Below are 22,902 nucleotides of genomic sequence, written 5' to 3' on the forward strand. Positions count from 1 at the left end.
TCATCTTATGCCTACATGCTCATTTTCATGAATCTCAAAAAAATGCACAACCTCAGCTTCTCTTTTATCACTACTGTCTAACTTCGTAGTCACAAGGTTCCTTTTCTCCTTTTCCTCATATTGAATACTCTTCTGAACAGGGCAAATTCTGTAGACAAGTAGTGTCCATCTATCAATGTCCCTCCCCATTCACCTTTGCTGAACCGCACCTTTACTTTGTGACTCACAAGACATGGAATATGAACCATTCTGACAGGTCAGCTTGCATGGAAGACTCCCTCTTAATAACAAACATATTTATTTGCAGGACAACAAGCCCCCAAAACGCCACTGCCACAAAAATTCTGCACCACCCAAGTAAACAACCCTGAGAACATTATGAGAAGAAAGTAAGAAGCTATGAAAGCCATCACATGTGAAGCCTATTTTTGGAATCAGTATCATCTCAGACAAGGAAATTAGCTACTAAATATAATTACTGGCTAATGAAGGTAATCATAAACAGCTGAAACCACAGACAGTTGTCAGCAAATCAATACACTCAGAAAAACAGAGACAAGAAAATGTCAATGACTGGCTCACACAGTGCCCAGACCTCACCTGGTTTGAGCAGATGTGGGTGTGTGAAGGGGCTGGGCTGGCCCAAGTACCGGTTTGGAATCTTCTTCTGCTGGGCAGGCTGGATGGAAAATCTTCGGAGAGCACATGACTTGCAAACTAGAGGAAAAGAAATGCACCATGTCAAGGTAAAAAAACCCCAAAGTTTTCCAGTTAGGAAACTGCAGAAACCCAGGAAGCTCTGTTGGTTTGCACATCCCAATTCATACAACTGGTGTTCAAGAGGCACTCGGTGCTCTCCCTCCCTTGCTTCCCTCAAACATCACAGGGCTCCAAGCACCACACTTGTATATTGTCTCTTCTTGACTATGTCTTCAAAAAATGTCACCCATCTGGAACAATTATACAGTTTTCAAGGCTTTTCCAGTTCTGTTTTTTACTAATAATGCTCCAAAGAAACCATCAAATAACACAGGTTTATACAGGAGTGTGATTTTCTTTTCCTGTATGGAAGATACCCAAGAGTTCCTGTTTATGCATTGACCTTCCATGGCAGTAGCACTAGCTGAACTAGTTACGTATCCCACTTCCAAGCCCACACACAACCACAGCAGGTGAGTTTAAAGACAGCTACAAGCATGCTTCTGTGAGCTGGGGGTGGGCATGATAAGACAAAAATCTAAAATTAAAAATGAATTGTCAGAAACTTTAGAATTCTCAGTCACAGCATTTTGCAACTGAAGAACTGCTTGTGCCTGAATACAAATCATCAAGACGTGGAAGGAGAGGGTAGTCAGACGGTAAACATCTGATGATTTGGAAATCGGTTGCTGTTTATATTACTTACCGTGTACCTACCACAAAACCAGTATGTGCTGCTACAGCATGGCATAGGATTCTTAGAACAAATGCTATTAACTCTTCACTAGCATAAGCAAGCATAATACAAGCAAAACATCTGCTTTTCTGGTAGCTGAGATTCTGAGGCTTACAGCAAAATATACAGACTGTGAATTTGCTGTGGGAGCCAGTATAACTGGCCTCTAATTGCACATCATTTATGCATGACAACTAATAGTCGTAACATGAAGCGTTCACTATGTGATGCTTGGACCCAGGCAGTGAAATGTAGCTACAGCTCTTTGTGCAGTCTAGTTTAAAATTGGCGTTTCCACTGTTTTTCTCCACATACACAGCAGACAAGCAGGGCAGTTCGCAACGAGGCGGCACAGCGGGCATTAAATAAAGCAACGCCTTGAAAGCAGGGAGGAGCATTCTACACCGTTGCTTTATTTTTCAAGTTAGTGCCTGTTCTTTCCTAGGATTCAGCCCTGAGAGCCACCGCGCCGCCGGGAAGAGCCGCTTTCCCGCGGCCCGAGAGGCGAAAGCGGGACTGTAAGCAGCCATAGCCGGGTGTCGCGACCGGAGCCGCGGGCGCTGAGGGGGAGGAGGGGTGTCTGACCTGCGGCGCCGCGCCAGCCCCTGGCCGCCAGGACGAGCCCCTGCCGCGGGAGGCGCGACATGGCCGGGCCACACGGCGCATGGCGGGGCCTCTCTGCGCCGCCGCGCCGCGCGCTGACACCATCGCCGCGCGCGGCCCGCCGCCAATGAGCGGCGCCGCGCCGGCTTAGGAGCCCCGGAGGCCGCCTGCCTCGGCCGCGAGGGGGACCCCGGCCCACGGCGGAAGAGAGCGACAACAGCAGCAGGGGAGCGGCGCCGCACGGGCCGGAACGCAGCTACCAGGCCACGGCTGCCGCTTCCAGAACCTTCACACCGCCACGCCGCGGAGGGCCGGGCCCACCACTGCCGTGGGCGGGGTCGAGGACTCGGAAAAGGCTGGGCGGGGCGGGCTAGAAGGTTCCACAGCGCTGCGCGGCACTTGTAGGCGCGCCCACTGCTTCCGTGGGCGGGACAATGTTTGGTGTGGGCGGAGTCAATTGCGGTGGGCGGCACCAGAGCCTGGGGCGGGCGGGGCGGGCTGGAAGGTTCCGCGGCGGGTGGGCGGGGGAACGAGCGCGTCTGGGCTGTCGCCGTGCCGCCATGGACTCGCGCAAGCTGAGTGAGCTGCGGGCCTTCGTCCGGCTGTGCAAGCAGAACCCGGGCCTGCTGCACACCCCGGAGCTCGCCTTCCTCCGCGAGTGGGTGGAGAGGTCGGTCCCGGGCCGTGGAAGGAGGCGGCCGTGAAGGGGCGAGGGGGAAGGGTGTTGTGGCGCGGGACGCGGCGAGGGGAGGGGGGCGTGTCTCCTCAGCGCTTGCCGGCCCGCGGGCGCGCCGCGTGGCCGGAGCGGGGAGCGCGCAGTGTCGCCCCCGCGGGTCGGGTCCGGTTCGGTCCGCGCTGCGGCCTTCCCGCCCTCTCCTCTTCCCGCCGGGCTCACTCCCGGCGCGTTAAAAAGACTCGTTAATTTTTTGTTTTGTTTCGTTAACGCTGGCTATTCCCATTGCAAAAAGCCTGCCCCCCGGCCTTCTCAGTGGCTCAGCTTTCCAGCCTGGAAAGCCCCAGAGTAATACTTACTGAGCTAATTCTCGCATTACGCAGCAGAGTTGGCTAGCCTGTCTTAAAAAGGAGCCGAGTTTGTGGGGAGGTGAGTGGCGTTGATTTACATCCTGGTACCCCAAAGCACAAAATACCTGGCAGCTATAGTTCCTGTCCAAAACGTGTTTTGCTCTTTGAAGTTTAGTGTCTCAAAAGTAGTCGAATTCTCCGCTCCCTGTGAGCCATTTAGGTACCTGCTGTTTACGCTGCACGTACTCTGTGTGAGCCGGGCCTGTCGTAACAGCTGCTTCTCAGTTAAAAATCCTCTTTGGGTTCCACCCTGAGCGCCCAGAAGCACGAGGCTGGAAGGGTTGCGATTGTTTGCTGCTGGCAGAGAACCCACAGAACCCCTGTGTTCAGCTCCAGTACCTCTGCTTGGCTTTTATGGCTGCTACACTGAGGAACTCTTAAGAAGTGAAGGACATACCTTCAGGTGCACATTTTATGCAAATGGGATTTAAAAGATTTTTATTTAGTGGCAAAGTGGGAATTGTTTTAGAAAATTTGCGTTAATCTGAATCAGCAGGGTTTTGTGTGTATCGGTGTATATATATGCACACGTATATGAAGAACTAAACACCGGCATTTCACAATATGTCCTGTAATGAAAATGGCTACAATGAAGTGTTTATTCGTGTTCTTTTACAGTGATATTTGAGGTTTTTTATGCATCTGAATAATACTGTGGTTGTAAAACCACTTGTATTTAACTGAACTTGGCTTTGCAGTACTGACAGTGGATGTACCTCTGTCTAGGAAGGAGATCGATGTCTGTCTCACCCTACTGCAGGTCTTTTTTCCTTTTGCTACTGCATAAAATACCTCAGTGCCTCACCCTGGGTTTCTTCCAGTACTTCTGTTGTGTAAATATGAAGGTGTGGACAGACTGCTTTAAGAGGGAGAGGAAGAACACTGACTTCTTTTGGTCAAAGAAAGTGTTAGGGAATGGAGAGATGACCATCTGACTTTCTCCATGTTAATGGGGAGGGCTTTAATTTCCAGATAAGTTTTAGAATTTGTATTTGGTGCTTGTCTTATAAATACAGAAGTTACATTTAGAGCCATGGAATGTTTTTTACATGTAAAATCTTCACTGGATGTCTTTATCTCAAAAGTTAAAAAATACTTCAGAGCAGAACCTCTTACAGCTCTCTCAAGTTTTCTGGTTTTCTTCACGTATTTGAGTTCTATATTTGCCTAAATAATACACTTGGCTGGCGGTAGTGGTACCCAAATTACTTTCCATGCAAAACTGTCTGAAATTCTGCTGGGTCTCCCTCTGCCTTTACATAATAGTGCTGTTTGCAGTAGAACAATTAAGTGCATTTATAGGGCCTGATCATTCTTTGGAAGCTGCTTCAAACAGCATGACCTGCCTTTAGGTGGAAATAAACTCGGAAGCTCTTACATCTCTGTCTGGCTTACCTGTCTTAATCTGAAAGATATAGGTTTGTTTACCTAGGTAGTGTTATGAATGATTAGAATAATGACTAAATGATACTAAAATCCATCATTAAATTTTTCAACTAAAATTCTGCTAATCTATTTGATTTTTTCCCCCTAAACCTAGGGATTCTAATTTAAATTATGCTAACTACTCATGAAGCCAGAATGGGATGCTTTATTTCTGACTAGCTGTTAATATTGCATCAGTAACCTTAAGTCTTACCTGTTTTCATGCCCTTGTTTTCTAACCCTTGTTCTGCCTATATTTCCATATAGGTTCTCTTTGTAGAGAAAGCATACGGTAGTGCGTGAGTGTGTTTGGAAAGTGTTTTGACATTCGTTTTATCAAGCCCATTTTTTCATAATTGCATAAAAATACAAATGTTTTGCTTGAATTATTATGAAATGAGTCATTAAGGGAAACACGTTTCAAAACCCTGCAATTGAACAAAGAAACAATAGCAGTCCTTAAAAATAAAACACAGAATCCCTAATTGATGAATAAGGCTTTTTGCACTTTTTTGTTGTTTTGTTCAAATAGGTTTTTACCCTTTTGAATTCACGGTAATCCAATTTCTCTCTAAATATAATTTTGCTGTCAATAATAAAAGCGGTTGCAGAAATCACATTTGCGGTTCTTCCAACAAGTCATGAACGTGACACTTCTCATGGCTGTGATGAGTGGAAATGTGCAGTCACTGTTGCAATGGAGTCCTGACAACCCCCAGTTGTTGCTGGCATTGCACTCTGTGTGTGTCTTGTGTGTGTCTGTTCTTTTTCTACAGCTCAGTACTCCCCTTTTCCTATGAGAGTGTCTCGTGTTTCCGTATACTGCTGAGGTTTAATACATTGCAAACTTTGCATATATCCCTGCTGTGTATTTAATCGTTGTAATCAAATACTGGCTTAAGAGATTTTAGAGTAACTTTCTTTTCATTCTGGGATTATAACTGTAGTTTAAATAGAGATTACCAGGATAGCAAAAATATTTTCAAGTACTGTGAGTGAAACTGTTTAGCCTTGGCAGTACATGAAATAGCATATTATAAAATATGCATGTATATTAGTAAACATTTCTCAAACTGATCTAAACTTGGATAGTTTTTGGAGGGATATGAAGAGAACAGAGGAGGCTGGCTAAGTTGTTTCAGTCTTGAGGTGATTTAAGGTGTCAGACTTCAAACCAGGCAATACCATGGATATTAGCTATTAGCACTGCTAAAATGCTTTGTAATTTGTAGTTTTCTTTATGCAAAAGAAAAGTTCCATGTGGATGCTAAAAGGCAGGAGCAGAGGAATTTTCCAGCTGCGAAAGCATTTGTGAAGTTTTTCCTTTCTCATGCTGTAGCTGAGAAACAGAGAAATCCAGCTTCTCACAGCTTCTCTGTGAAAGCTTTCGTTCTCATGCCAACTGGATGGACAACAGTAAATCGTTTCTACACCTGCAAGTTGTTTTGAGAACTGTGAAAATTATTTTCCTTCTTTAAGAATAATATTTGGAAATGGGTGTCTTACTGCTCAGCCTATCACCTTGAGAGGTGGTGGGTCAGTAGGCCACTCATGTAATTTCTCTTTTGCGATCCATGCTATAAAAGATGGGGTTTTGGCATCAAAGGAGGCTTAGCTCTGCTTTGGCCATATCATCTGACCTGGACTTATGTTGTGATTTTGCCATCTTTCTGGGGATAACAGCAACAGTTCCAGGGCTTCACTGGATGGTCCCTGTAGTCCTCTCCTTGGTTTTTAGGGACTAATAGAGAGTTATGTGTTCTATTGTCAGCCTACGAGGGCAAAAATTTAGGAGGAACAGTTAGTTCATGCTCTGTGTTTTCTGCCTAGCTGGATAATCATTTCTCAGACTGCAGTTGTTTAGTCCTTGCAGTATAACTTTGATTAAGTAATGTCAGCATCCTGGGAGCTTCAGAACATGCTGGGGTTTGTCACTTGTTGGATTTTTTTTTTTTTTTGGTTGGTTTGTTGGTTTTGGCTTTTTTTGACAGTTTTTCCTTGTAAATAAGAAGTAGTTTAGTGCTGTTTCTTGCCTTTTGCTGCAGGATGTGTCAGGATGTGTCAATCCTGTGCCAGGATGTGTCAATCCTGTCAACTCCTTTTCACTCTTCTACCCTTTTCCCCCCAATTCATCCCTATCACTGTCCTATCCCTCCTCATTTAGGTTTGTTTTCAGCATGACTCTGAGATGGTGCTGCTGACAGGAGGGAGAAAAGAGGGGAGAATGGACTGCAGTAGCTTGACTTAAGAAGCTATAACTTCTCATCCTTGGGGTGCAGTTTTATGTTGCACTAATTCCTGAAAGCAGATAGTCCTACATCCTTCCAGTTCCTCCTGCCCACCCCTGTTTGCCCACCTCCTTCTCCTCTCCCCTGCATCCCATCTTGTGTAGGGCCCCAAGGAGTTGGTTGTTGAGTTCATAGAATCATTTTTATTGAAAACCATCAGTAGGTGGAAATTTGGGGCAGGGGATGCCTGGGAATGGTATTCCTTGTGGCATGCTGTCATAGGTATGATTAGATGTTCCATCTAACACCTGGAGAATTCAGCCTCTTATTCCTGGCTGCTAACCAAAGTCGATAGCATGTGGAAGTTTATTCTGTATTGACAGAATGCTGTCTCTACAAAGACTGCTCCTTAATTGTAATGAAGGAAAAGCAGGAATATTGCAGTATGTAAGAGAAATGATTTTTTTTTTCCTAGGCAGCAGGTTTATTTTAATTGCGTAGGCCTTTTAGGCTGTTCTCTTTAATTGTTTGACCTCTGTTCAAAAAATAATTTTAGTAATATCTATAATCATAATATCTAGTTTTGTTTCAAACATAAGTTACATTTAAAGGAGAAAATCCATTTGAGCCAAGAGGCAGTTTTTCCTTGTGAGAAAGGGTGGGTGAGTGAAGGGTGATGCAAGTGAGTACAAGTCTCAATGGAGTTGTACAACAGACAGTGTGCATTGCACTATACTGAGAAAAGTGTGGGGGATGTGTACTCTGCTGCTTTGACAGTGAAATGGATCATCATGTTTTGTGTTACAACAAAAAGGCGAGATTATCAGGATTTGAATCAATAAAATACATGTCACTATTTTGATAATATTACTGTTTTGTTTTGTTTTTTCTCTGTTTTGCTGAAAAAGTATGGGAGGCACAATACCACCTGCTCCAGCCAATACCTCCACAGAGGAGACAAGTAAGGTGAGATATGAAAAATTTATCATGGAAAATTGATGCTGACAAAATTACTGAGCAGCAGAAGGGGGAAAATTGCTGTCAGTTTTCACTCAAATGACGGGGCTGAATGTGGGAGTTCAGTCTGAAGCCTGCCCATTGTCTGTTGCAGATGACTTCTTACAGATGGCTTCCTAGTTCATTTCAAGTGTTATCATGCTCCATTTCCCTAATCCTGAATGCCTGATGTTCTCTGCAATGCAAATGCCATACAGAGGCTTGATTTCTTTTTTTTTTGTTTTCTCTTGTCTGTTTATAAACCACTTCTCTAGTCATTAGTGGATTAAATTATAATCTTTTCATGAGAAGAAATATTAATGAGCATGATAAGTAATGAAGTGATCAGTTGAACTATCAAATTTTTAAGGCAGTGTTGCGGAAGATGTTGGTTTTTGTTATTTATTTTAAGGGAGAAAATAAATTTGCTGTGTAGATACTTACATCAGGATTTTTTCAAGTTTGAAATTCTTTTGAAAAAAAGATGATTTTTAGTTTATTTAACAAGACAGTGGGTGCTGGAATTACTGGCTAGTTAGAGCTCTATGGAGGGATTGTGTCTATGTACTGAATATAGTGTGTGACACTAAGTATGAAGACAAGCAGCTTGTATCTGTGATAATAGACAGGATGTGCTAAGTTATGGGATTTGGATGAAATTTAGTTAGAAGTTGATAAAGCATTTGAAATTTTTGAAAAAATATTCTAAGTATGTATGGCAACAATCTCAGGCCTTGGCAAATGAAAACAATATTTAAATCACTGTCATCAGCTTATTGTTGCCTGCTAAAAGGCCTTAGCTAAATAGTATTAGATTGAGAGAATTTTTGATCCAGAGAATGTGTGAGGGAAGGCAGGAAGTGGAAGAGTTGGTTAGTAATCACTGCAAAACTGGGTCTGAATTGGGTGTTATTTGGATTTTTTGGTCTTGGTTATTGAATTACAAAATTGGAAGGACCAGCTTTACCAATAATAGAAGTTCATGAGTCCAGATTTGAGCTCTTAAATATTTGCATACATGATAGACTTAATCTGAGAGGAGGGAAAAGGAGATTAGTATCTTAAAAATAAAATGGTTCAGCTGTATAGTGATCTGACTTTTCTAATACATTGTTGTTCATGAGAGTGGAAATAGAGCATCAGTCAGAAATAATGTGTACTTACAAGTATGTGTCTCTCTCAGGGCAAAGCAGAGGAACATCCAGAGGAGCCGGTTAAATCACCTGAACCAGAAAGTGAAGAGAGTGACTTAGGTGGGGAAAATAGTGACTTTACTGCATTTTCCAACATGAAAATGATTCTGAAAATCCTGTCTCTATAGATGGAGCTTAGTCTTGCTTTTTGTTTTTCCCCCAGAAATTGACAATGAGGGAGTGATTGAACCAGACAACGATGACCCTCAAGAAATGGGAGATGAAAATGTGGAGGTAAGCAAAATCTTTTCAGTGTGGCAGTAGGAAAGATGGAAAGAGGGTTTGAGTGTAATCAGGGATAGCAGCTGAGGGAGGATGAGTACTCTATTATCTGTGTAGCCAGCTTTTGTTTTGGCTCTTTTTTTTTCTCAACAGAAAACTTACTGGCTTAAAATCACAGTCTTTTCTTATTTAAGGTTAGAGTCAATCAAAAAGTTTAATGTGGAAGGTCAAGTCAGAAAACGCCAAAGAAGTTTATCAAAACACCCATGCAAACTAGATATGTAGAATTCTACAATTATTCAACTTAGATTTCAGGTGTTTTATAGCTAAAAATAATGTTGACTAATGTCTTCAAGCTGAAAGCAAAGGTTTTGTGGGTTTTTTTGAACTATGATTTCAATGCAAATTAAAATGAAGGTTCTGGAATTGGAAAACTGAAGCTTTCTCTTTTGGCACAGTCTTAGTGTGGTAATTCTGGCCTGGACTCTACAGCTTTTGGGGTTTGTGTGTGTTTTTCGTTTAATTTTTTTAGGTAACTGAAGAGATGGCAGATCAAGCTAACGAAAAGAAGATTGAAGCGATAAATGCTCTCAGTGAAGGTGATAAATTGTTTTTTAGTACTTACTCAAGGACATTAGGTTTGGTTCTCCTATTAAAAAAAGAAGATAGATATCTTGGACCATTTTGAATGCTTTCAAGAAAGTTTTGGGTATCCAACAAGAAGTATGTTTCCTCTATCTAGAACATGAAAGCTTCTTCAAGTACTGTTTTTCCAATGTAGCCATAGTTAGGGAAAGGTGGGAGGGGGAAATGAGGTACTGCAGCATCTTAATTACGCATTGATCATTATAGTAGTTTCCTCCATGTTATGATTAGTGTCTCTAGTGGTTTGTCTTAATGCAGTGAAAAGGTGTATAATAAAGATGTGGCATTCTATTTGATTGCATTCAAAGTTAAATACACAAATTTAACTGGGGAAAGTGTCTCTTCTCAAGCATTAATTTTGGAGTTTGTACTTCAGTAACATAGTGAGAGGGAGAAATTGGTTTTTCTTTGTTGATAATGTTCTATTTAAGAAGTGTCTAGGCACATAACACTGTAAGAAAGGTTTGGGAATTTGGATGTAATTTCATTACATAATGATTGAAATTTCACTGGTACCTATATTTAGGGGATCTTCAGAAAGCTGTTGACTTGTTCACGGATGCTATCAAGCTGAATCCTTGTTTGGCCATCTTGTATGCCAAGAGGGCAAGGTGAGTCATAAACTAGTGATTTATGTTTCTGCCTGTTGTGTTATTTTCCTTAAAGAGTCTAAGTATAAGGCAACTTGAGGATCTGTGTAAACTTAAACCACAGGAGGGAAAGGGTAGCGTTCATTTCATGCAGTTTTTTTTATGTTTGAGTCATCGGATTTGCTGAAGCAGCCATATAAAGAATCTTGATAATACAGTAAATAACAGAATAGTGTTCCAAAATGCATCGTGGTAACATTAAGGATACTTTCCTGTCTGACCTTCCAGGGGTACCCTCGCAGTCACACTCACACTGAGCTGGGACTGAAACCCCTTTGCAGCTACGCACCCCATAGTCACACAGTCAGACCAGGTTTCCTTACTGTCTTGACCCTGCTTTTCCCACAGCAGTCTCAGATACCTGGATCCTTAAAATAATTTAATCATGGTGCAATAACAAACTAACAGCTCAAGCTGGTGCCTCTGAGGAGGGACCCCAAACAAAGGAAGCCCTGGGCTTTTATACCCTCACAGTCTGTGCTTGTGAAAGTCTGGGGTCATGGGCTTCTGCTGTGTCACAGAGTGTTCAGTCACCTGGCTGGGCCACAGGTCCCTGTGCAAAGGCTGGCACCAGTTCTTGCCTGGGGCTCTCAGCACGAGAGTTCAGTCTTCAGCTGACACTGCAGCTGCACATGGAGCTACCTGCACTGAAAGTATTCCTCAACAATACTGCTTTTGGTGTGTGGAGATAGAATAATGCTGGATTAGAAACACTTGTAAAATCTGAAGTTTATTGTGGGATTAATATGATGATTGAAATGATACTCTGTTTAGATGCAAACTTAATTAAGAATCCTGTGAATTCTGTCCCTGTTGTACCTGCTAAATGAATTTGTTAGTAGACCAAACCTACTGCCTGTAGACTGTTCTGTTCAACAGTCTTATGTTTGAACAGGACACATCTGTATCTCAGCCCATTCTCTACCCACCTTACTGCTAATAACATCTACCAGGCTGCAGATGATGCATTGGGAACTTCCTAAATTCATAATGCACAAACATCTTTATCTTCCTGATTCTTCAGGAAAGCTGGACAAGTATGTGTTGCAGAAGCAGATTTTTTTTTCCGTTCTTACGCAAAAGACCACTAACCATGGACGATTTGATAATTTAGTGGATCTTTCCCATAGCAAGGTATTATTCAAAGAAAACTTCAACTTTCATGAGATTAATTACTGTCCTTTAACTGTTCCATTGTAATACATCTTAACTGGTACTTGCCTTGCTGGTTTTTTCCTTTCCATATCAAAATTTTTGCATGTAACACCACTTGTGTACCTTAATACACTGTTGCTGTTGCCATCATAACAGTATTTTTAAAATCTCTTACAGTGCCATATCTTCTCAGGACTGGTATAGCAGTGAAAAATAAGAATGCTAGGAGAAGTTTAGAAGTTCCCTCAATTAGGTCTGTTGTAGAAAGAAATGAATAATATATTAGGATATTGTAAAACTTGCCATGCTGATCAAGTGCTATGAGTAATCCATGGTTTTGCTTCTGGAGGGGGGGCTGTGTGTTTGAGAGACTAGTGGCTTTGTGGAGCCAGCAACATTGGAATGGCTCTCATTGGTGAGGTGTAGCTTTGGGACACTTCCCTGACACCCTGTCCACCTGTTTGTTCCTAGAAGAAAGTGTGTGACTCTGTACTTGCTTTATAACAAATCTTAATAATGAAGTTACTTACAGGAAGTGTTGATAAATTGTTTTCAAGTAGATGTAAAAGGGAGATGTAGAATTAGATGTAGATGTAGAAGTTTTGACATGGAATATGTTGAATATTGAATACTTTTGTCAATTCAGGAATGTTTTTTAGTGTTTCCTTCAGAGATTTTTAATTTTAATTACTTGAACCTCCTAAAGTACCGCTCTATCAGTTAGTCTGATATGCTTGTGTGTTGTAAAATTTTCAGTTTTTACATTGAACTGACAAGGATTGGGGCTTCTTTCTGAGTTTGTGTTTGTTTTGCTGCTTTTGATTTTGATGACTCATCTATATCCTTTTCCTCATGACTCTAGCTGTTGATCTTTGTAGCCTGCTGTCATGGGTTAGCATAACTCCTCATGCTTTCTTTGTGTTACTGTGTTAAAGACTGTGCAATATAACATGCAGAATATTATTGTTGTTTTGTTCAAATTGCTAGTTGCCACTGGCTATAGACCCCAAGCACCATAGGGCTGAACTGTCCTTTGCATTTCTGTGTCTTCTCCTTCTGCACTGGTTATTCTTGCTGGCAGGACTTGAGTCTGAACAATGAATGCTTTCAGTTCTTGCTAATGATTCACCTACAATGCTGGGAGAGTGAGACTAAATTTTAGCAACTTTGTTATCGCTATAAAATCGTTTTGAACTGAGCTCTTCAAATACATTATCTCACTAGCTTGCCTGTTAGTCACCCAAAATTATTTCCAGCTTAAGTTAGTAACTTGGTATTTCAATATGTATGATAAATGTTCTTGTTCCCACAGTGTTTTTGTGAAACTCCAGAAGCCAAATGCTGCCATTAGAGATTGTGACAGAGCCATCAAGATTAATCCTGACTCTGCACAGACCTACAAATGGAGGGGAAAAGCACACAGGTAATGAACTGCACTTCATAGTATCTTTACTTGGGGGAAACAGTTTTGTTCATATATTCTCTTTCTCTGTGTCTCTGAACTGTTTGTCTTGTTCCTGAGAGCAGTAGCCATGAGCCAAGAAACCATTGTGCTGTGTATGTGGCTTAGAGAATAGAAAAGATGGTGATTTATTGATGGCAATTTATGAGTAGTCCTCCTGGTACACTCATCCCCTGTTTCCCCCTCCTCCCCCCCATCTTCTAATGGCTTACTGCTTTTCTGAATAACATTTTCTAATCATTTGGTAAAGATTATGAGATCTAGGACTGTGTGGTTTATTTGTTTGGAGGTCTTTTGTTTTCACTTAGTTTGTTGGGTTTTTTTACTGACCTATAATTCTTGAACATTTCTCTGCTGTTCTTATTCCTTAGATCCCGGAGCTCTTCTACATAGTAAATTTAAATGCCATTTGTTGCAATTGAGAAATGTTATTAAGCAAATAGTGTAATTATTTAAAATGGTGTTAGGCATCCCCCCAACTATAGTTCAACTTTTTTTTTTTTTGAAATAGCAATAAATCAGAGAAAAAAGATGACAATTCTTATGGCCTGTATAAAAGTGGAAAAAGCAAATGCTAATCTTAGTGTGCTTCATGTGTTTAGCTAGGATACCTTCTCCCTGTTAGATCATTCTTTATAGCAGACAATGACATGATCTCATGGAGAGTTTTTTACTCGTCGTTACTTCAAGCAAAACTTACTGTAAGGATATCAGGCAAGCAAGCAATCGTCCTCTAGTGGTATTGTAGTGTGCAACTTAGTGAAAACACCACGATTATTAAACTTCTGTGCGTCCTTGTAGCTCTAGGTAAAAATTCTGAGTGATGCATGGTTAAATACTTTGAAGAACTGTTAAGTGTTCAGTTTTTCCTTCTGACTGTTGGTGTCTTCCCAATTCCAGACTTCTTGGCCACTGGGAGGAGGCTGCTCATGATCTTGCATTAGCTTGCAAACTGGATTATGATGAAGATGCAAGCGCCGTGCTGAAGGAGGTGCAGCCAAGAGTAAGTGGGGAGGAATGTTAAAGGTCTTCCCTGTATTTGTCTGAGTGACAAAGCTGCCTTCATGTTCTTCAATAGGCGTTGTCTGGAAGAAATGTGTTCATGTGTCTTCCAACACTTCAGACTGCAGTTATAAATACTTCTGTCTTCAGTAACAGCTGTTTATGGCAGTGTGTAGGGAAATTGAGTGTGTGGGGCTGGGCATGTAACCAAAATATGAAGTATGTTCCTTTTCAAAATTTTAAGAGAAGAATCTGAAGCAGTTGAAGTTTGCCAGGTATTTTAGAATCTTGACTAAAAACCTTCAGAAAAGCAAGAGATAACTGATAATGGATTTTTTTTCCCAAGATATTTCTGAGTTGATCAAAGCTTTGTCCTTAAGCATATTTTCTAAAGGAAGGATTTTGCTTTGGTTTGTACTTTCATTAGTCAGCCCCATGAGGGCAGCCTCAGCTTTGCCCAACGGGTTTTCAGCTGTTCTCCCATGGCTGACCCCAGCAATCTTCTAAGGAGGAACTTCTGTGTAACCAGTGTAACACTATTGATAGCAGGCTTCCTTTTTCATGTGTTTTTGCCTGTTACTTTGAAGTGGTTGACACACCACAGATGGCAGCTGTTGTACTGTATTGAGTTTACATAGGAAGTTTGGGGAAAGGTGGAGACTGCAGGGCTGGCCTCTTGTAAGGAGAGACCTGAGGCTGTCCCTGTGAGAGAGGGAGTCAATTCCACCTGGTGCCGAAGTTGAGTGAGTCAGTGATGCCAGTGGTGCTTCCATGATAACATATTTAAGAAAGGGTTAAAAAATGCAGCATAACAGCTGTGAGAGGGAGGGCAGTAAAGAAGAAAAATATGGGAGAAGCAACCCTGCAGAGACACCAAGATCAGTGAAGAAGGAACTGGGAGGAGGTGTGCTAGGCATGGGAGCAGAGATTCCCCTGCAGCCAATAGAGAGGGTCATGGTTAAGCAGATTGTCCTTCTCGAGCCTGTGGAGGTTCACAGTGGAGCAGATCCACCCTGCAGCCCATAGAGGATCCCATGCCAGAGGAAGTGGGTGCACCTTGAAGAAAGCTGCAGCTCATGGGGAGTCCACTGGAGCAGGCTGCTGGCAGAAACTGCAGCTGGTGGAGAGAAGCCTACACTGAAGCTGGTTTTGTGTTAGCAGCTGCAGCTCATGGGAGACCCATGGTGGAACAGTCTGTTTAAGCACTGAACCACGTGGGGACAGCCACACTGGAGCAGTTTGTGAAGAACTGTATCCTGTGGGGCAGACACGCTGGGGTGGGAAAAAGGTGTGAAAAGGGAGGAGCGGCAGAAGTACAGTGAACTGATGACAGCCCCCACCCCACTGTGCTGTTCAGGATGGGGGGAGGAAGTGGAAGAATGGGAAATGAAGCAGTAAAGCTGAACTTCGGGAAGAAGGTGGCTTTAGTTTTGTCTTTGTTTCTCATCATGCTGCTCCATTTTTAATGGGCAATAAATTAAATGAATATTCTCTATGTTGAGTCTTTTTTGCCCATGATGGTCATGGGTGAGTGATCTTGTCTTTATCTCAAGCCAAGAGCTTCTCCACCTTATTTTCTCTTCCTCTCCTGTTGAGGAGGGGGGAGTGAGGGAGCAGCTTAGTGAGCATCTGGCAGCCAGTGAAGGTTAAACCCCCCACATGCATAAACATTCCTGTGTCTAACAACTTCAGCTTTTCTACCATGTCTTTGCTGTCTCCAGCAAAATGACAATGGAAACCATTTTACAGCCTTTTAGTCTTCTGTTTATGAGACTATTGATCTGTGGTTAATGTAGGTCTCAACTGCTTTTCATAAGAAGTATACTTAATGCTTGGCTGAGAGGGAACCTTTTCTTTCCCACAGAAACAGCAGAGTATCTGTGATATATGGATGTGTAGTTGCTGGCTGCATGGGAAATTGTGTATGTAGCTCTAGGAAAAACATAGCATCTTTTCATGGGTGATTTTCAAAATCTTAAGTAAGTGAAAAGGATGCATTAATCTAATTTATTCACTTCAAGCTTTACTAGAATTTTTTACTTTGTAGCACTTTGAGCTAAAAGTCTAAGTCAAATTCTAAAAACATTTAGTTAGTTTTGAGAAATACTTAGAAATAATGAAAATCTAAACTTTGGAAACTCTTTATGCTTCTAAAAAATGCTTTTCTTGCTTTTCTTCTATGCTTTTCTATTAAAAAGAAAACAGAACGCTTACCTCTCTCTTAACGAGCCATTAAATGGCAGTGACATCAGGATCTGATAGCATGTACTGCATTCACTCTGTATCATTCCTGCTGCCTCCAGTGTACTTTCTCTGGCAGATGCACTTAGGAATGATGTAGTATGAAATGAGTATCTCCTAGCTAAAATAAGTTGTATCAAAGCTCTGCTACTTATAAAGTAATGTTTTCCTTTAAAGAGTATTCTAAAAGAATACAAGAGTATCCGTTGTGGTAATAGTATCTTTGTTCTTGCACCCTGATTTTGGTATGTGTTTTTTAGTTACAGGAATGGTACAGAGTAACCATCATACACTATTTCTGAAATCATGAACCATTTTTGCAGTCATTTGTAAGGATACGTTCTGTTTTGAGGAAAGTGGTGCTGCAGTTAGTTCTGTCATTATAATGAGCCCTGAGTGAGGAGCCTTGGGAAGATTGTTAATTCCTCTTTCGCTGGGGCTGTAGATTTAATACACTTGAGGAAAAAATTACTAAGGGGAAGCAAACGTCCTCCTCACCAGCCCTTTCTTGGTTTGATTGAGGAATTCATTGGTCTGCCTGTTGGTCTGTACATGCTGTAGAGGCATCTGAAACAGCAGTAACACTATCTAAAAAGTGTGTGTGTGTATGCAGTGGGAATTCTTATTGTGCCCTTTTCCAGGGCAATTGCTGGTTTTAGCCCCAGAGAAATTGATATTTTAGCATAAAAAATATGAAGGGACATGGAATAATAACCTGTTCAAGTTCTAACGATGTTGCAAGTCCCAAAACTACTGCAAAAAACTATGCTAGAGTGCATGTTTTGGTGAATCCAGTCAGGGTTGAGTAGACATGAATGACTGATTGCCATGGGAAAGAAGTAGCAAATGGCTCCTAAAACAAAGAGCCTTTTAGGGTGTGAAATTTAAGAACTGGTAGAACCAGCTGGTTATGCTTACATGTGTTTTGTATTGAAATACATTGTGTGATATGCTAGACATGTATAGGAGCTCCTGGTATTCCATTGTGACAGGCACAGAAAATTGCAGAACATCGACGAAAATATGAGCGTAAGCGTGAAGAAAAGGAAATCAAGGAAAGAATGGAAAGAGTGAAGAAGGCACGGGAGGAGCATGAGAAAGCACAAAGGGTGAGTATTTAGGCTTTAATATCTCTTAATTATTTGGAGAGTGTCATAGTTATTTTGGTTAAAATGAATTACAGAGGAAAAAATGTTTTAAATTTTAGAGAGTTGGCTTCTGTCTTGCTTACTTGACTGGTAATGAAATCTGGAGAAGAGGGCATTTGAGTTCATCTGGTTTTATTGCTTGTGACAAAAACAGTCTCTGGAATCTCTATTAATCCTGTATTTCAAGAAGTCAGTTATTGTATGACTGTTCCAGAATAGTTTTCACTTAAAGTACTTATGTATCCCAGAGTGGGAGGTTTTAAATTCAGAATTATACTTTGCTTCTCTTCCTCAATTCCTGGCACAGTTTGCTTTTCTTGCTTGCTTTTTTTTGTGCTTTAATTATATATTTTAATTTGTGGGGGGTGGGAGTTCTAAAAATACAGTTGGGAAGCTAAAAGAAATAGTACAGTTCGTACTCAGTAGAAACATACTCTGCATAACTAACCTGCAATCATGTACAAAATTAAGAATAGACAGAGCAATTTCTTGTCAGTGGTTTTGAACCACAGTAGAGTGCTTTGTTTATTGTGATAGCATATCTGCCTGAAACAGTCTCGGCTGGTTTTTTTCTGCTAAACCTAGCTGAGCAGTAGAAAACAGGCTGCATTTCCATTGTTTTTTGTGGAATGACGTGCTTTCATCTGCAGGAGGAAGAAGCAAGGCGACAGGCAGGAGGAGCTCAGTTTGGTGGCTTCCCAGGTATTTTATTTTTAAGCACCAATACTTGAGGTAGAGGTGGCTGTTGTTTCCATATGGAGTGTTATAACTGCTGTTTTTATAGCATTTGTTCTCAAGACACAGAGAAAGATCTTACTTCAAGAAAAATCTTGAAGTTCAGAACTTGTGTACAAATAACTCTTGGAGCACTAGTGGTAAGAGGGTTGGGTTTCTTTCTCTTGAGGATTGATGCTGTGTAGCAAGTAGAGCGAAGACAGAAATGAATAACTGGAGGATAACAGAATGAAAGAATTTAGGTCTGGGAAAACAAAAGAAGCATAATTTGCTTGATAATGTGTTGAAAAATGAGTATAAAAGTGTTTTCTAAATTACCAAGGTTGTCTTGAATCCATTTTGCTTAAGAACAGTAGTTTTCAAGTTGAAAATTTGGATTGAACATGAGGGAAGTCTGTGCTGGTTGCAAGCTGTTATTAAACAGAATAGTTTTTTAAAGGAGGTAGTGCAGATTACCTTGTAGAAAAGTTATCCTTCACAGCATCACAAAAATCAGGCTTTCCATGTTAGACAGTGAACTGGGGAGAAAAAAAAGTACTAATGCTCTTAAGATTGAGCTGTAGTTGAGAGTTGAGATAGGCTGTGTGCATGCTCCAATTGCATCAGCAGCCAGATAGAGACCATATGTGTCATGCTCAGCACAGCTGGGGAAGCTACTGAATAAAGATTCCGTAAGAGAACCTCAAGAATTTTGCTTCAGGGTTATTTTTCTTGGTGTTTTGTTGGGTTTTTTCCCATTGGTGGTACAATTTTTCAAAACCTAAAGTTCCTGCCAAATGTGGAATGTGTCTGGGACATAATACTACTGAGCTGCTTCTGCCCTAAGTTGTTCACCCCAGGCATTCAAACTCCTTATGTTCCTGAGTTTGAGACCTACCTCATTTAAGTGAACCAGAAAAAGAACTGTACTCATTACAAGTCTCCTATTCAATTGGGTTAAAAACATGGATGAAAGAAGATGTAGGTCTTCACAGTAAGAGAAGACCCTACTTTCCATTGAGTGGACCAGCTGTAGCCCTATAGAAGGACATGGCTTTAGAGATGTGGCAAGGGCAGTATGTCTTAGTCTCAGTGAACACAATTATTGTATAGGTGAGTTAAATGTTCTTCATCATGCATTTTTCTTGTGTTGGATTTTCAGGTGGCTTTCCTGGGGCTGGAGGTATGCCAGGAATGGCAGGTATGCCAGGTCTCAATGAGATTCTCAGTGATCCCGAAGTTCTGGCAGCCATGCAGGTGAGTATTTGTTAAAGTCAAAGCTACGTGTTCTGAAAGAGAAACTGCCTAAGAGCCTAAGGGGAGGAAGGAAGATGTGACCTTTTGGATAGCGATGGGGTGCTTGCTTATTTCTGTTGTAAAATTCTTTCCTGATATGTGTGACACCAGATTGTCTGGATTCAATGTTAGCTGTTTTGCAAACTAATGGAAGCTTAATTAAAAATCACACACACCCTGCCCCCTGTCTGTGATAGGCAAAACTGTGTGCCATATGCAGTTGTCATATCTTTTGAAAAACTCTCTCTCAAGTGGTTGTTTTCCACACATTATTATTCACTTGCTCATTTTTTGAATGCACACACTTCGTAGAGGGATAATTATGCACAAACAAAAAATTGTTAATATTTTTCTGACACAATATATTATAATAATATTGTGATGAGAATTACCTTTCTCTTAGGAGATTAAATGTTTGAGGTTTTGCCACAGACAAAGTATTATTAGAATAGTTCTTCACTGGATATTTTCTGAATTCATATGCAGAAAGCTTACTTCCCTAGTGGACTTGATTAATTGTTCAATTAATTAATTGCTCAATGTCATGACTACTTCGACTCAAGAAAAGTATTTCAACAGATTAAATGGAACATATCTGGCAACATCAGTTTTAAGGGCTGGTGGGCTAGAAAAAAGTCAGAGCTATGTAGTCACATTTGCATTCTAATAATCAAGTATAAAACTGTCTTGTTTCTTTTTTCTGGATTGCTGTGGTTAAAGTAGAGTTACATATTGTCCTCAGCTCATTGAAATAAAGGCATCTCAAGGGAACCTTATTCAGTATGCCCTGGAATCACAAAAAAACATCACTTACCATGCAAAGGTTTGTGGGTTCATTCTCTTTATGGTTGCTGATGTTGGAAAACACACCTTTACTTGGACTGCCGCAGTCAGCAATGTTGGCTTGCATGCAAACCATGCAGAAAGGGCCCTTGTGTTGTAGCTGTCTTCCTTACCTGGCTACTTCCTGCTGTAACACTGGAGTTTGTGATGAGAGGTTGCTGAAAACAGTGTTGAGGTGCAGCTAAATATTAAGTGCTTGTCATATGCCTTTAAGAAAACTCCATTGCATGCTCATTACATATGCCCCAACATAGGGTAGGACTCAGTTGCAAGAATGTGTGTTGACAGTGTTTTCTGATAATGCAGGCAGGCTTTAACATGTACAGCCTGTTAGCAAACCTTGAGTCTCTTACTGTCCTCTTTGTACCAACTTGGTATCTAGATATGATTTATTAGAACTTGATCTATGTCTACACTGCCACCTTTTCCTAAAATGTCCAATTCTGCGTTCTGGTCTTTTCCGAAGTGGCCATATAAGCTCTAATTTTAAAAGACAGTAGTTTCTACTGCTTGGCATCTGCTCAGTGCAGCTGTGGAATATGTTGATGGATAATGTTAGCTGGCAGCTATTATGTCTGTTATCTGAGGTGACAAAAAAGTCTGAACATACTGAATCACACAAGTTGCTCCAAAATTGCTTTTTAACTGATAGTCTGTAGAGACTTTTCATAGTGAAGAGTTAGTGCCAAAATGGGAATATTCTAAGAGTGAAGGCCACCACCTCAGTCTCCTTAGACTTGCTATGATCTCATCATTTTGGAGACTATTCTCCATGAGTTAACACTGAAATGTGCCTGACTCTTTTAACATCTCAGTAAGCCTGACAACTGTGTGTGCCTGAAGACAAGCCAGATTAAACTAGTTATGCTGTTAACTTCATCTTGTTATCCATAGAAGCAACCAAAGAACCAGATATGGATGCCTGTGGACATGTTTAGGGAAATTACTGCTTGTCATTGGCATAAATCTTACCTGCTCTAGGTGACCCTGCCTGAGCAGGGGGGTTGGCCTAGATGACCTCCAAAGGTCCCTTTCAACCCTAACAATTCTGTGGTTTTGTGATCTCTGCAAATCACTATAAAAATTCTTTCTTGAGGGAGATTTCTGGTTCCATTACCTGAAGATTTATTTCTTCAGGATTTTTTATTATTATTATTATTTTTGCTCAAAGCAGCAAAACTTCTGTTGCATTTCTTTTCACAGCTTCTTAATGAAAGCAAGGTGTGACTTTTTGCAGTGACTTCTAATGTATGTTATTTTAGCTCATTTGCCCCTAAGCTTTCTAGTCTCCAGAAGAATTGACTGAAATTTTAGTGTGTTTTATTTTACTATTTTGCCTATCTGGAGGGCTGTCCAGTACTTTGTATCTTGCATATACAACAGCTTTCTCTAGACACATGACATTTGCATTTTGGAGTCAAGTAGAAGTGTTTTTTATAAGGAGTGATGTGTAAGGTAAACCTATGGACTCTTAATTTGACATGTAGCCATATGTTAGACACAGACTTCCAACAAAATGTGTTAAGTTAGAAAAAAAAAATAGTGATAACTTTTTTCTTGGAAGTATTATTTTTCCTTCTGCAGCTAAAGACTAGAGCATTAGAAAACTGAATGTCTCCCTTGTACCATTAATGGAATGGCTACCATTCCACCTTATGTACTGAACATTTCCCTAGAGAAATGTTGATATCCTCAGTCTTAACACTTTATTTCGATAATATTGCTCATCAATGTGAAACCGTGGATGTTACAAACACTCTGTAAGGTTGAGAGCTTCCAGGGAGTCACAGAGGAACAGAATCATTTACTTGCTCTGAATTGATAGGAAGGTGAAACACATAGCATAAAACTGGATATTTAACATTAATTTAGGTGTGTTTTGACACAAACTAGTGACTAAGCTTACTCAGCTTTTTGTTCCAGATTCATATATAAGTGAAACCACACACTTAACAACATGACATTATCTTTATACTCATATGCCCTATTTTGAAATCAATTCAAGAAGTCTGAGGTTGTGAAAGTCTTCCTTTTTTTGTTTGCGTGGGAATCCTGTAAAGTGGAGAGAATGTATCTAGTCTCTCTTTTCTGAACTTCAGCATTCTGTTTTCCATATACTTTTGGGGATTATCTTTTGTGAGGGAGACAACACAAATCCTCCCATAATACTGGACTCTTGGTTCCCAACGTATAAAATATGACTGAGGTGTGTGGGTGCTTTCAGTGGACTCCACACCTTCCAAATACAGTTTAGGATCAGAGTTGTTAAACAGCTTTGGACTGAGTCCCATGCTAGAATAGATACAGGATGGTGTTATTGTAGCACAGACAGCTCTGGGCACACTTCGTGGGTTTTGATGGTTTCCAAAAAACATGCCTGCTGTAGCAGTGGGTTAGAAGTCTAGGGAGCAGTGTATCTTTTGGTGAAAATACCTAAATGTCCTAGAAAAAACAGCAGATTAAATTACAGCTAACATCTGGGACTTGTATTGAACATAATAAACTGCTTGCACTTTCGTTGAATTAAAAGAAATTGGAATTTTTGTAGATACTGCTTATAC

The 22,902-nt window shown here is 40.9% G+C and overlaps 2 protein-coding genes across 4 annotated transcripts in view; one reads left to right on the top strand and one right to left on the bottom strand.

The window, feature by feature from the left end:
* The window catches only part of XPNPEP3 (X-prolyl aminopeptidase 3), a 17,205-nt gene extending 15,078 nt beyond the window's left edge, over positions 1-2,127 (bottom strand). Inside the window, exons 1-2 of the mRNA XM_039571062.1 lie at positions 2,021-2,127; positions 601-717 (exon numbers count right to left, since the gene is read on the bottom strand). Coding sequence (XP_039426996.1) covers positions 601-717; positions 2,021-2,081 — 178 coding nt within the window. The 5' untranslated portion in view covers positions 2,082-2,127. The remainder of the gene's footprint in view (positions 1-600; positions 718-2,020) is intronic.
* The window catches only part of ST13 (ST13 Hsp70 interacting protein), a 26,888-nt gene continuing 5,916 nt past the window's right edge, over positions 1,931-22,902 (top strand). The window contains exons 1-11 of one of the 3 annotated variants that reach the window (XM_039571064.1): positions 1,931-1,953; positions 7,683-7,740; positions 8,954-9,023; positions 9,127-9,197; positions 9,718-9,784; positions 10,357-10,441; positions 12,948-13,058; positions 13,998-14,100; positions 17,333-17,449; positions 18,139-18,190; positions 19,365-19,459. In XM_039571064.1, the coding sequence (XP_039426998.1) occupies positions 7,684-7,740; positions 8,954-9,023; positions 9,127-9,197; positions 9,718-9,784; positions 10,357-10,441; positions 12,948-13,058; positions 13,998-14,100; positions 17,333-17,449; positions 18,139-18,190; positions 19,365-19,459 (828 nt within the window). In that variant the 5' untranslated portion in view covers positions 1,931-1,953; position 7,683. Of the gene's footprint in view, positions 1,954-2,538; positions 2,709-2,905; positions 3,141-7,682; positions 7,741-8,953; positions 9,024-9,126; positions 9,198-9,717; positions 9,785-10,356; positions 10,442-12,947; positions 13,059-13,997; positions 14,101-17,332; positions 17,450-18,138; positions 18,191-19,364; positions 19,460-22,902 lie in introns of those variants that run through there. The other 2 variants (XM_039571063.1, XM_010410616.3) reach the window with 2 other exon arrangements.

The sequence above is a fragment of the Corvus cornix genome, chromosome 1A, assembly GCF_000738735.6.
Source record: "Corvus cornix cornix isolate S_Up_H32 chromosome 1A, ASM73873v5, whole genome shotgun sequence".
Classification (NCBI taxonomy): Eukaryota; Metazoa; Chordata; class Aves; order Passeriformes; family Corvidae; genus Corvus; species Corvus cornix.